Source organism: Lineus longissimus, chromosome 13, assembly GCF_910592395.1.
Source record: "Lineus longissimus chromosome 13, tnLinLong1.2, whole genome shotgun sequence".
In the NCBI taxonomy this organism is placed as follows: domain Eukaryota; kingdom Metazoa; phylum Nemertea; class Pilidiophora; order Heteronemertea; family Lineidae; genus Lineus; species Lineus longissimus.
The window spans coordinates 13,729,705-13,743,463 of NC_088320.1; the positions used below are offsets into that span (position 1 = coordinate 13,729,705).

Below are 13,759 nucleotides of genomic sequence, written 5' to 3' on the forward strand. Positions count from 1 at the left end.
TTTTTCATGTTTCCGACAGCACAAAAGACATTTTTTTGACAATTTTGTAAAGGCCTAAGGCAAAAAAGAAAACGCGCACCATTCGAAACCTGTTTTTAGTTCTCTTTTTTCTTCAGTTCTCACGACGCATGCACAAAACATTTTTATCACCAGTTCGATAGGCCTGTAGGCTACTCTATTAATGAAGAATGCACTAAACTGGAAAAAGAAGAAGTTTGTAGGCGATGTGATATGTAAAAGACAACTTAAAAAGGCCCGCGAAAGTGCGCGCCCGTCAGCGCTCTTGTGATAATGCGATGCGCGCCATGAAGCAAAGTGTCGCACTCTCGATTTAAGAACAGTTTCAAACAGTTTTATTCGATTTTATTGGTAAATTTTATATGAACATTATTGAAAATTTGTTCCGAAGTATTAGTAGAGCATTCACGCATTACATGCATTTAATGAGATACTCGTTAGTTTGAATATTCCCGCCGAAAAAGTTGACGCAAGTGTGAAGTATTTCCGAGAGGGTGCACTCGGATCGAGCTCAAAATCGATGGCGGGAGTCGCCGGGACTGTTGACGTTTTATACTGATCTAAAATGCGATCGATTTCGACCTCATTCTGCCAAATGTTCCTTTTCCAAATACTTGCGAGCAGAAATTGTTGTCTCATTATAGCAGAGTGTCAAATTCACGCATATTGCGTGAAATGTCTTGCTGAAAAATGCTTCGGACACAGACGCTTCATTCAGAACAGATGATGATTCATTCATTGATGATTTGCATGCACTGACCCACCACCTACAGTGTATAGGCTACAATACATGTACATATGTACATGTAGGGCCTAGCATGCTAGGCCCTACATGCAATGTACATTATAGCCCTGTTAGTGGTGAAGCCTGGCCACCATAGGCCTAAAAGCTTTGAAATGTCCACACTGAATTCAGTCGAAATCCACTGCCGAGACCAGAAGGCCTACTGGTCTGACTGGTCACTCGTCGTGAGACTTCATTCAATCTGGACGTTTTGATCTGGCATTCTGGATGGGTCAGTGTCTGAATTGTCTGCAGTCTTATTGATAGTTGTAAGTTTTGCAGTGCAGTTTGCCTGAGACATATGATCATCCAGGACCACCAGGTCCAGTCAGTGTTCAGTAGTGTAGCTTATTTAATTTTATGTATTTGGAAAGAGAAGTTCGTTCTGTGGATGCTTTCTTGGATCCTTCCTGTCCTCTACTAAATGTCTTTATGATTATCTACCAACTCTGTATTTTTAACTGGTTATTATCGAATGAAATGGCCGGGTCGAAATTGAGTACTCTTGTAGATTACAGTGAATAACAGTACCTGGTACATTATCGAATTGATATATCGGATCTCAGTAGGGTCTCCCCATGATCCTTTCCTTTTGCAACACAATGCTTGCCTGCATTAACAAGAGTGGTAGGCCTAGATAGATGGAAATTCTATAATGCTTAGGGTTAGGGTTAATTCTATAATTTTGACGAAAGTAGGGGGGGGGGGGTCATAATTGGTAGTATTGATAGTATTGAAAAGTCTCACAACATGATGTACCAAGATTAATGGCTAGCGATAGTGCGCAGCAGTGGTTGCTGAATGATTGTGGTTGATGAATCTTTTTGTTCCAAAATTTGTTTTATTGATTCTAAATTGGCTGCTAGTGCTACAATAAAATTTGCACAGGATGTTGAAAATACTCCAAAAACTGCAAACCATTCCATTACATGTAGGCCGCTGAGAAGGAGTGGTGCTTTTGGACTACAACGTTTTTTGTGTCCATTTTGTGGTGACCTAGGTTTTTTTTCTTTTTTTTGTAGAATTGAATCCTGATCAAACCAAGAATTACTCTATGGAAACATGTCAGTATTGACTGGCTGGCCTGTTGTCATTAATTACTAGTACTTAGTATACGTAATACCACCAGATTAAGCTTAAAGTATAGCAACCTTCATTTTTGCATGATTTTCATTTCATTTAGGACTACATCTATTTTCAGATGAAGGCATTGATGAGGAGGCATTTTGTATGTTGGACGATGAAATAATAAAGGAGCTGATTCCAAAAATTGGTACCAGAATGAAGTTTGCAAGGAAGTACCGCAATCTACTACTATGTAATAGTCGTGATAGTAGTCTTGGGGTAAGGATCTGATTTGATTATAGAAAATCATAAAGGCGCCCTATAAGTGTAACATTCATTCATTCATTCATTCATTTCTTCATGTTTATTAAATTTCACCAAAATTCTGAGCTGCACGGTGGACAACAAGAGTGGCAATTTTGGTTTCACGGACCGTTTTTGAGTCATTGTCATTGAGCAACCCTGCGAGAAGTTTGAGTGACTTCTGACTTGACTGTTCTGTGTCACAATATTAGAACATAGAACAAAGAAAAACAGGTCCTCCAATACAAAGTTATTTGGAATATTTGTCATTTGAATATTCTCTGTGAGTTTTCATACCCTTTGCAAATCTTTTTCCTGCTCATTACATAACAAAATATACAGAATTAAATTTATCATTATTGAAAACGAAGTATGTCAAAATATTTCCTCTAAACATCATAAAAATGACTTTGTCTTCTAACCAGACATAACATAACCTTTTGTTCTTCTGCAGCAATCGTATTACCAGCGAGCAATGTGTCGCAAACCTGCAAAAGGGTACGTACAGGACCACATCAATAATGTCAGGAAAGGGGAGGCCAAAGCCAGAAGAAATGCAGTTCGCGTAGTCCCATCAGAACAGGCAAAAGATATTAGTGTTGAAGATGATGTTAATGATGAAAGTGTTGGTAAGACTTAAGTACATTATTATTGTTCAAGTATCCCTTTTTTTTTAAGTGGCCATCTTACATGCAATTTGTATGACTGTATTTACTACATTTACCCCAATTTTGTCTCAGATGCCTTGAATTGATACCAGAAGCAAAAAAGATTCTAGTGATCCAATGAGGAACCAGCGAAACTAATCCATGACGTGGCGCTGATACACAACTCAGTCTTGACGGCGTCATTGAAAGCGAGGCTAACGTTAATTTCCAAAATATAACCGGACTTCTCTGACCAATATATTAGAAACTTAAAATACAGGATGTAAATAACTCTGCGCAATGAGCCTTGGAACGGCGGCCTTAAATGACGAAGGGGATAATAAACTAGTATGTCTGGGACATCACATCAGTTTTATGAAAGGACATCATTCTTTTAAATGCATCTTTACCTCCACAGATGTTCAGTGCGATGAATCAGATGAATTTAAAGAGATGGTTGCATGGCTCAAGTACAATTGCAACCCTGCCACCCAGGTTGAAGATTTTATGAGTAAAACCGCTGTTGGTAGGTACGGGCACTTGATTAAAGAATCTTTGACGGTAAAAGCAGTCCTCGAGGCTTATCCAAGGCTGATTACACATAAAGGAATGGTGAGTCTGAAAGTTACAGTAGGCTGGAAAATCTTTCGCGAAGCCAATATTTTGGGAATTGTCCAATGCCGAATTGGTGAATACAGAATTTTGCGTCTGTGTTGAAATATCAACATTTTGAGTCCCAGGGCCAACCTCCCCCCATCCCTGTTTGAAGTCACAAAACTATCCAGCAAAACCTACATTGTCAACCATTTATGTTAAAGAAGTAGTTGAATATAAATTGGATACTTGATGACATCCTGCTTGATCAATTGGGCACCATTGAGCCGACAGGCTTGGGGTAGGGCCGACATGTTGACCCCACCAAAAATGCAATTTTGTTTTTTAGTTTTTGGACTTTGTTGTCTATTTTAGATCGAACAAGACTACAAAATTCTATTTGCCAACAATGATTTCATGACCAGAAGATGGGACACTGTGTTTGCCTCCAAAGTAATCAGCTACACAGATTCCGCGAAGCCATCGTGGCGTGAGATGGTTCCAGTCAAGAAGGAACTCAGCAATTGTAATTGATTTTATCATAGTTTCTCCCATCCGAGTGCATATCTGTTATGAGATAATTCAGAATAATGAGTCTGATAAAAGTACCCATGAAGGTTATTATGACGTCAAAGGAGGGAAATGCTAGTTCCAAAATAAGCCGAGGAATTATATGAAGGGTGTATAGGCGCCGGTATAAGCGCACCTTATTTTAATAAGCACATGACAGTGTGCTAATAAGTGCATACATACGGTAGCATATTCAGTTTTATTGAAATTATTTCACCGAGCACCTCAATTTAGACCAATGAATGAATGGAACCAGTACTGCTAACTGAGTATCATTTCCAAAATACATTATAATGGTTATTTTCCAGTGGAACAGAGTGTAGTTGCAATGCAACTTCTACCGATCATGCTGCCCCCCAGGCCAACAAAAGGTCATAGACCATCCGTGACTGAGGCAATGTCATCGTTCATACAGTTCAAGCAGGTATAGAGTTATTGCCTACATGTAGTTTTTGCGATTTGAGCATGGCGACCTTGAATATTGCATACAGATTTTTGATTGTATTATAACAAATTCATAATTTTGTGTCAACTTGTTTGAAATGAACAAGGGAAGTGGTCCTCTGATGAATTAATTTGAAATTAACAGGGCCATAGTTTTTTAGTAGATGACTACCGGTAGAGGGGTCTTTGCTTACATGTATATTACATTAGCTTAATTGTCTGATAGAAATTGATTTGTCTTGCAGGTGACAACAAATATCCCCTCATTCCTTCAGGACCTCCCAAGTGGAGCTGTGCAGCCCTTCGTGTTGGCTCTTGGGGATAGAACATCTCCAACGCAGGCATTTCTTATAATTGAGAAGAACGCTTTAGAATATCCAACACTGCTGAAGGCCGTTGATACCTGTTTCAAGGCGTTCTATGTTCTTGACATAGAATATCCTGCTAACTGCATTATTGTGTGGCAATTCATTCAAGAGCTTGTGTTCGATGTAAGATCCAAGAAGGGACATGTATCGCTGAGTAAGAATGTGACCAGTTTGAGGAGCTTTTTCCTTGCCTAAGCACCCGTGGTGTCACACTAGCTGAGTAAGTTTTCTGTGGATGTTGGAAGGCAGGTGATTGGTGGATATTAGTCCAAATTTATAGACCCAGGTTTTCACGTATGAGTGAGCTGGGGCAAACTGTGCAATCCAAGATAAATGTGGAAGTATAAGTGGGCTTCAAATCCACTCAAAGGTCATTGGATGTGACAAAGGGCATCCATCTTGTTTTCCACAAAACTGCCAGGTTACAGCATTAACTCTTTAGCACCATGTCAATTCCAATCCTTAACCCATGACAACAGTTCCTTCCTTTCAAAGTTAATTCAGCCAAAGTGTTAATGATGATTTAACCACGTTATTTTGTGGAAAACAAGATGGTTGCTCACTGTCCTTTCCCATGACCTTCAATTCGATTTTAATTCCAGCTGCTACTTTGCGCAAACCAGTTTTATCTTGAATTTTGCAACTTTCCCGAGCTCACTCATGCCTGAAAATCTGGGTCTACAAATTTGGAAAAATACCCACCAGTCCCCTCCTAGTAATCAATATCCATTGGAAATTTATTCATATATCCTCCTGGTTTTTGATTTGACCTACTTTTCAAGGTCACAGAGGTGACACAGATCAAAATTCAATAAACACTGATAGGTGGCACGTTTCATTTCTATTTGAGCTCGAAGTTGCTAAACTGCTGAAGGCCATTGAGGCCTGTTTTAGGCTTTGTATATTCTTGACATAGAATACCCTACTGACTGCGTTATTGTGTGACAATTCATTGAGGACATTGGCATTCTCATGATTGTAACTGTGCAACCTTAATGTTGGCTCTTGGTGAAAGAACCTTTCCAACTCAGGCATTTCTTATCATTGAGGTGAACGCTTTAGAATATCCGACACTGCTGAAAGCCGTTGAGGCCTGTTTTAGGCTTTGTATGTTCTTGACATAGAATATCCTACTGACTGCCTTATTGTGTGACATTCTCATGAGTGTAACTGTGCAGCCTTAATGTTGGCTCTTGGTGATAGAACCTCTCCAACTCAGGCATTTCTTATCATTGAGGTGAACGCTTTAGAATATCCGACACTGCTGAAAGCCATTGAGACCTGTTTTAGGCTTTGTATGTTCTTGACATAGAATATCCTACTGACTGTGTGACATTCTCATGAGTGTAACTGTGCAGCCTTAATGTTGGCTCTTGGTGATAGAACCTCTCCAACTCAGGCATTTCTTATCATTGAGGTGAACGCTTTAGAATATCCGACACTGCTGAAGGCCATTGAGGCCTGTTTTTTAGGCTTTGTATGTTCCTGACTTAGAATATCCTACTGGACTGCATTATTGTGTGGCAATTCATTGAGGACTTTGGTGATCTCTGATGAATTTCTGTTGTAAATACATGTAGATGTTAATCAGACTAAATCTGCTAGAGTATAAAGAGGAAGATCCTTTGATATTTGCAAAGGTCTGGGCATTTATAGTGTGAGGATACATGTATCTTGGGATTACTGTATAGGGGCAATGTATCAAGGGGTTATTCTCCTGAAACAGTTTTACTGTTTTCAAATTGAATGAATGTGAGTAATGAATTGTTAACTTAATTGATAGATTTCTGCTTAGATGCAATTTGAATGTCATGAATTGAAAACTATAGTTAATGATAAATTTATGTTGCAAATACATGTAGATGTTATCAGACTAAATCTGCTGATTTCTACTTTAGATTCAATTTGAATGTATGAATTGAAAACTATAGTTAGTGATAAATTTCTGTTGTAAATACATGTAGATGTTAATCAGACTAAATCTGCTAGAGTATAAAGAGGAAAATCCTATGATATTTGCAAAGGTCTGGCCATTTATAGTGTGAGGATATCTTGGGATTACTGTATAGGGGGCAATGTATCAAGGGGTTATTGTCCTGAAAACGTTTTACTGCTTTCAAATTGAATGAATGTGAAATGAATTGTTAACTTAATTGTCATTGATAGATTTCTACTTTAAATGCCAGTCACAAATTTGAATGTAATGAGTTGAAAACTATAGTTAATGATAAATTTCTGTTGTAAATACATGTAGATGTAATCAGACTAAATGCGTTTAGTGTTTGTTTTTCATTAAAAGGTAATTCTTTTAGTGACAACATGGTTGTGTACCCTAGCTTAAAGAGGATAACGCCGTACAATAAGTCTTGATCTCTTTGAGAATTAGTTGTAGGACGCTATCTCCTGTAAGAACTACAACCCAATGATGGGATCTGTGACCCTGGCAATATGTAGCAAATGCACTTTCAAAAGGCTCTTTGGACATTAGTTCTATCACTCATTGTTCTCACACTGTCCAAAATACTGGTTATTTTGGACCCCTCATAATGAGGAAATCCGGGCCTCCTTGCTGCCGATCTCAAGTAGACGAACAGGTGTCGGCTTGAGAGAAACAGTAGCAGTTACAGCCCGGATTTCCTCATTATGACCCTAACTAGCCCATCCGCCAAAAAGGGAGCCACAAGTACATAATAGTTAATGTGGATGGATAAAGTAGTAAGGATCACTATCAAAATGGTTAAAATTGAAACTATAAAATGGTTAAAAATCAACTACTTATGGTAGTTATTTTATTAACTATTTTGAAATAGTTAAACTAACCACTTATCAGTCGGTGCAATACTAAGCCCCAAAGTAGTTACCATTTAACTATTAATAGTTAGTTTTCACCATTTAATTTTTGGAGTGCACAGGGGGTGAGGTTCCGGGGACCTTTGTTGGCCTCTCAATCTCATGGCTGATCGCACCAAATGCATCTGCTACTTGCTTGAGGCTTCCAGTCCTCAACAACTCTGTTACCGCAAACACACGCCGCTCAGTAGTAAGCTGCATTTTTCTGGTCTGAGAAAATGAGCAACCTTTTCAACTTCAAGGAGGGTGCAATGAATAAAACATGCAGAGGATTGCATAATTTTGAGGCCCAACAAAAGCCCTGCACTGGGCAAACAAGGTTCGATCATTACCAAAACATCTATCTGGTGCAAGACCAGTTCTGCCATGGTTGATTGAACTGTTTCGTGCTCAATCATCTGTGACAGTAAATTGGATTTATTGGTGTCATAAGAAAGAGGACATCATTAGGTAATAAATGGTTGTTGCCAATTTCCAAAATGTGACCCGTCTCATCATAACCAGGCGCATATCGCACAGAAGATGAGCCTAAATGACACCAGGAGATAATGAAAGAAATTGACGTGCTCATATTTCACAAAAGACAGACAATAGAGAAATGAACAAACAGTCCGTCTAAACCTGCCAAGCTCAGAGCGACATGCGCCTGGTTTTGCTGTGACGGGTTACAAATGTTTAGACATGTCCAAGAATTTAACAAATTAATCTCGGTTTCTTTTTTTAAAATACCCTTTATAATCTATATGTACATGTATATCAAATCCACGGAAAATCTGTAGATAATTTGTTCATAAAGGATCTAGTAAGGTTGTACACATTTACAAATTATACAGATTATACAGATTCTATACACGCTTAGATTCTATATAGCATTCATGCCATTTTCTTTAACGTCTGCTACAGAACGTTTTGTCTGTGTACTTGGCAGTGACATCATCAAAATATCGAGAAAGCAGGTCGTCCGATAGAGAAATCTATTGGCTGAACTCTCGTAGACCGTGTAAATGCAATAGCATTCCGCGAAGTTACTATTTATAGCTCACAATGTCATTTGCATAAGATATTGATGACGTTTTAGTCACGTGACAGTCGGACATCGACACTTATTTCTACGCATTTGAGCTTATTTCAAAGTCAATTATCTTTGACCCTGCATTGTTTTTAGCATGAATGATACCATAGAGTCAGAGAGAGAAATATTCAGAACAATTATGTAGTATTTCCAACACTCGGACATGTGCCAGATTGAATCTAACTGCCCTAGTTAGAAAGCCTGAATCCATTACGAAACCGCATGTTTGTCCGACATTGTCTGTAATTCAGCGATGGGGAAATAGAGGGCAGCAGCTGCAGTGACGTCATCTTCGCGGAATGCTATACATGACATAGGTGGACTATTGCACGTTCTGACCAACATGGACAGAGCTTCAGCAAGATTAGTGTTTTCATCATTCCATTTCATGACAATGCATATTAGCGGAACCGATAATAATTTAACCTCTGCAATCTTACGAGTTCAGTCAATTCTTCGATGTAGCGTGGCATGCTCGAATATTCATAGGTGCGTTGCTTTTTCCACCACCTACCACTTGAACGGCCATGACGGCCATAATCCAAGGTTAACCTGTCATCTTCGCAAGGATACTGCTACGAAGGGCTGGAATTGCCGTGGCCGGAGAACAAGACATCGGTTTTGGAAAAAGCAGGTAGCTAACTTTTCAGTTTTCATATTCGCAACCTATTTTGCAATAAATACATTATTTGCTGTTATTGCGGGCACAACAAGTTAAACGCCGGTACGGTGGTGCTCTCGATCCGTCGTTGGTCAGCCCCCCCCCCCCCTCCCCCCTTCACTCTATACTCTGAAACGTTTACCAATTTTCGGCGAACTGGTAGATATGAAAGATCACCGCGGTGTGCATGCCATGATATGGAGCTCTTTAAACGAGCTATATGGTTAGATAGTGTGTATACCGTCAACAAAAAAAAGTTGACCCGGAACAAGAAAACCTCCACCCCCAGGTGAAATGTTTGCACGCGAATCGTATACGCCGATGCACAGCAATTTACCTGGGGAGAGTTTTTCTTTTTCCAAAACAATGCAGCGGGACCGATGATTTTACGCAGAGTAGCCGCAGAGTAGCCGCCGATTTCGTCAAAACAGGGGCGAATCAAAGTGTGACGATAACCTGGTGCGAAGCGAAATGCATTAAACAAGAATCTGCATCGCTGCCAGAGATTATGTTTCTCTTTCCGCGAAGAAATCGTGCTTTGAACTGGCAAAAGTCCGCAAAAGATTTCGAGTCTGCTAACTTTTCCGTCGTACGCATATGCGCACCAACATGATCGGTCCGGGGCTGCCCGTTTCGACGATGATTTCGTCAATGTCATGGGGTGTGGTAGGATGTCGACGGTCTAGTCCTATTAATAATACAATAATCTTGAAAATACATTGGTCTCAATGTTTATTCCCCGTTTCTATGACAAAATCCTATCGTGAAACCTGAAACCATTCGTCCACAACACAAGCCATTTCAATTTTCCGTAGAAAGCGCATGCGCACTAATTCAAACGCACGCGCTACCATCGAACTATTCCCGCTTAACATTGTGTGCGAGCCAACTGCCATGATGGCAGCATCCTTACTATATATCCCCCCCCCCCCTCACCACCACCACCACCCGAGTCTTCTCGCTCACCAGCCCTATTAACGAAGAGCTCCCTATCAAGGCATTAACATTCCCCATATTAAAACATATTATTCTCACTATATGCAAAAGAGTTGGAGTTTTGATATTTTCTTTTGTAATGATTTTGTAACCTTGTTGCATATGTGGTAACGGAGATCGCGTAATGTACTTTGCATTAGATGTACCTTCTATATGTTACGTAGGCTTTCATTGTGTGTGTGTGTGTGGGGGGGGGGGGGGGGGTGTCAGTCGATTTTGGGGTGTAAAACTCTTATTTCCACGTGTCTGTGATGAGAGTTGAGGAACATGCTCGACGAGGCGATCGATCATGTGCACTAAATGTAGAACACAAATGACACAGTGAATAAATCGAACTGGAAAAAAGACTATGTAAGATTTTTACCAACATCGCTGTTTAAAAAGAAACCCCATTCTCGTTCTTATGCACGGCGTACATTCAAATGAGGAATAAAATGTACAGCTACACTTCAATTTTGAGAATGGATTACAGCGTCTGATGATAACTTCGACTCGCCTGAACTGGTAAACATTTCACAGTGAAAAATTCCGTGTAACAGCACAATACCATTTTGAATATCTATGCCTTAGGCGTGTATATTAAAGTCGTTGACTGCAATCATTTCATTGCAGCCATATCATGAACCGATCCGATTTTGGAATTGCAAGATTTACTGTAAAAATGCAGGTGAAATATCACTATGAAAACATTAGTCGATTAACTGAATATCTTAATAGATAACTGTAATCAAACCTCGGAGGTGAAGTCGGAACTGCGGAAACATCTTAAAACGGTATGAGAAAATCGATATCCTAATATCTGCGCTCTGTTACTTATTACATATATTTATTGTATATTTGAAAAAGTATACAATGAATATTTGCAATGTTCCATCAGTATCAAATTGTTCAAACCTCGAAATTTATCGACTTATATATCTAATATCAATCTTTTCAGTTTCACTGTTTTAGGGTATTTCCGCCTTGTTACCCCAGATTCCGCAGTTTTCGCAGATTCCGCTGAATAGCCATGGCCGTCAGGATGGGATGCGGAGCGGAGCGCAACCTCTTTAATTTACGGGGATCCAAAACAGGCATTATACGTTGATAATGGATTGATATAATCAAGATGCGTGCATTACTTATCACGCGTGTCTAATCAAGAGAGGAGCAGCCTTCCATCTCCAACATGTCATGTATTAACTTTAGAATTTGAACATACTCTAAAACCCCGAATACAAGGAATGATGCTCCGCCCCCAATCGTTACATTGGTTTTGAATGGGAATTGACAAATAAGTATTATTCTCTTATCAATGGCATGGGCCATGGAGTCGCATGTGTTATAATCACGCTCTGATCTTGGCTGACATTGACAGTGAAACGAAATCAACATCACTGGTTATAGTAGGCCCATTTCTTCTAATAAAAGAGACCCGTTGTGTCGTTTCTTTAGAATTGATATTGAGGTTCTAGAATCTCTCTTCCATTGTAATGATTGGTGGTGGAGCCTCATTCCTTGTATTGGAGGTATTCATCCTTTATAACCCGAACACTACATTCAGAGATGTCATATACATATCTTAACTTTCAACCGAAACGCCGAACTAGCAGAGGGGCAACTATCGGTCGTACCGTGATGTAAGGATCTATGGCAAATTCCCAGCATGGGCGGCATCGGTATTTTACCACACGAAGTTAAGGGCCGTAGTCACGGTGGCCTCTTTTCATTACACCTTGATCTCTCATCGTAATGTCTACGTCTTCAGCCAAGAGACTATAAGTGGAGATTTTAGAATGACATCTAATTTTCATTTTTACGAGCTCACCTACATTGCTGGCGAATTTGACGATGATGTAATAGGTGTTAGCACTCGTCGTGGACGGAAGTCTGCCTATGAAAAATTTCGAGCATTTCTATTCGATTTGAATGGAAAAGGTTATTGCCGAAAATTGATTTTACCGTATGATGAACTTAAGAAAAGCCTCGGTCCGAGAAATTCGACGTTCGAATATTTCAAAATGGTTTCATGCGGTGAGAATGTTTTCTTAGAGATGACCTTTCGATGCAAATTTAAGAAGCACAAGTACAGGGAAAAAACCCTTTCTATATCTTGGTTAGATTGGTATAAAATAGTAAACGTAGGGTTCGTTCTTAAACTTCAGTATATAAAAGGTCTAAAAGGGGAGCGCTACTCTTTCATGTCTGACGCCGACAGAGCTAAATCACTTAATATGGATAACATCATCCTAGAAGATATCAAATGTGATTTAAATGGTTATCTCTATAAATCATCAGGCAGCGCACATCCAATCACCATCTTAGAAAAACCGTACGGGCATAATACATCCACGTCGATTATCTTTCGTGGTGATTTCTTCAGAAAATTTGGAGACTCTCCAATTGTGTCTTTGCTCGGGTCTCATAACGTTGTCATTGAGGTTCATCGGTCGAAGGTTGTCATCAACGTCATTTTAAGTGACCCTAAGGAGAACTACAAGTTTCATTCTAAGAAACACGCTAAATTAATTTTTATGTTAAACTTGGAGCCATGCCTTGAACAATCAGATGTTAAAGCTAGGCCTACGTTATTGATGACCTTAGATGCCCAGTTTGTCTCATATTATATGCTTATTGTTGATGCGAATGAAAGAATAATCGCCTGGCCAAAATTTGGTTCTAGTAATAAGCAGTTGACGGCAAAAGCATTTATTGTGTGAAAAAAAAGTATTTTGTGTTTTAACTGAACTGCGTGAACAAAACTCCCATTTAATGTAATACATGAAGCTTAGTAAAGGAAACCACTTGAAAATATAGATAATAGTGAGTTTTGAACAGTAAAAGCCTCAGATTAAAATAAGTTCTTGATGTGAGCAGTTTCGGGGACGGTTGCGAAATCCTCACTTTTACTTTTATCCCGAGAATTGCATCACAATTTAGCATGTATTGTATCATACAACCTAAGTCAGACCATCAACCTTGATCCTGGCCGGCTTTAAACACCCCTTAGCCTTTGTTACAGATCATTTCATTCATAGCAATGTTCCCTCGTCCGTATCGTGACAGGACCTCTTAAGGATGGTGATAATACAGACATTGTACAGCTCCGAAGGGACAAGATTTTAGACCGTTAATGGTAATAATGCGAAACTTTCTCAAAGTAATTATTGTTTATATCTATAAATCAAAGCCAGACTAGACATCGGTTCTTTCCACTTTTCAAAAACACGCAAGACATTGTTGCATGAAAAACCTTCATTGATAATTCGGCTGATAAGACTTTTCATACTCAACTATGTCTTGTAGTTAAACTTACACATGCGATAAGCAGGACCGTCTCGTTTGAAAGACGTGACCGTCCTTTGAGTGAGATTCAGCTCTCGGTCTGGTAAGCGAGAGAGATATGGT

At 39.4% G+C, this 13,759-nt stretch overlaps 2 protein-coding genes across 2 annotated transcripts in view; both read left to right on the forward strand.

The window, feature by feature from the left end:
- Window positions 1-13,759, forward strand: part of LOC135498041 (uncharacterized) — a 180,812-nt gene that overhangs the window by 108,615 nt on the left and 58,438 nt on the right. The window lies entirely within an intron of this gene.
- Window positions 1,056-5,036, forward strand: LOC135497932 (uncharacterized). The gene is made up of 7 exons (XM_064787967.1): window positions 1,056-1,071; window positions 2,004-2,146; window positions 2,625-2,799; window positions 3,236-3,429; window positions 3,787-3,937; window positions 4,290-4,405; window positions 4,671-5,036. Exons 2-7 carry the CDS (start codon window positions 2,033-2,035, stop codon window positions 4,986-4,988), a joined length of 1,068 nt encoding a protein of 355 aa, XP_064644037.1. The 5' UTR covers window positions 1,056-1,071; window positions 2,004-2,032; the 3' UTR covers window positions 4,989-5,036.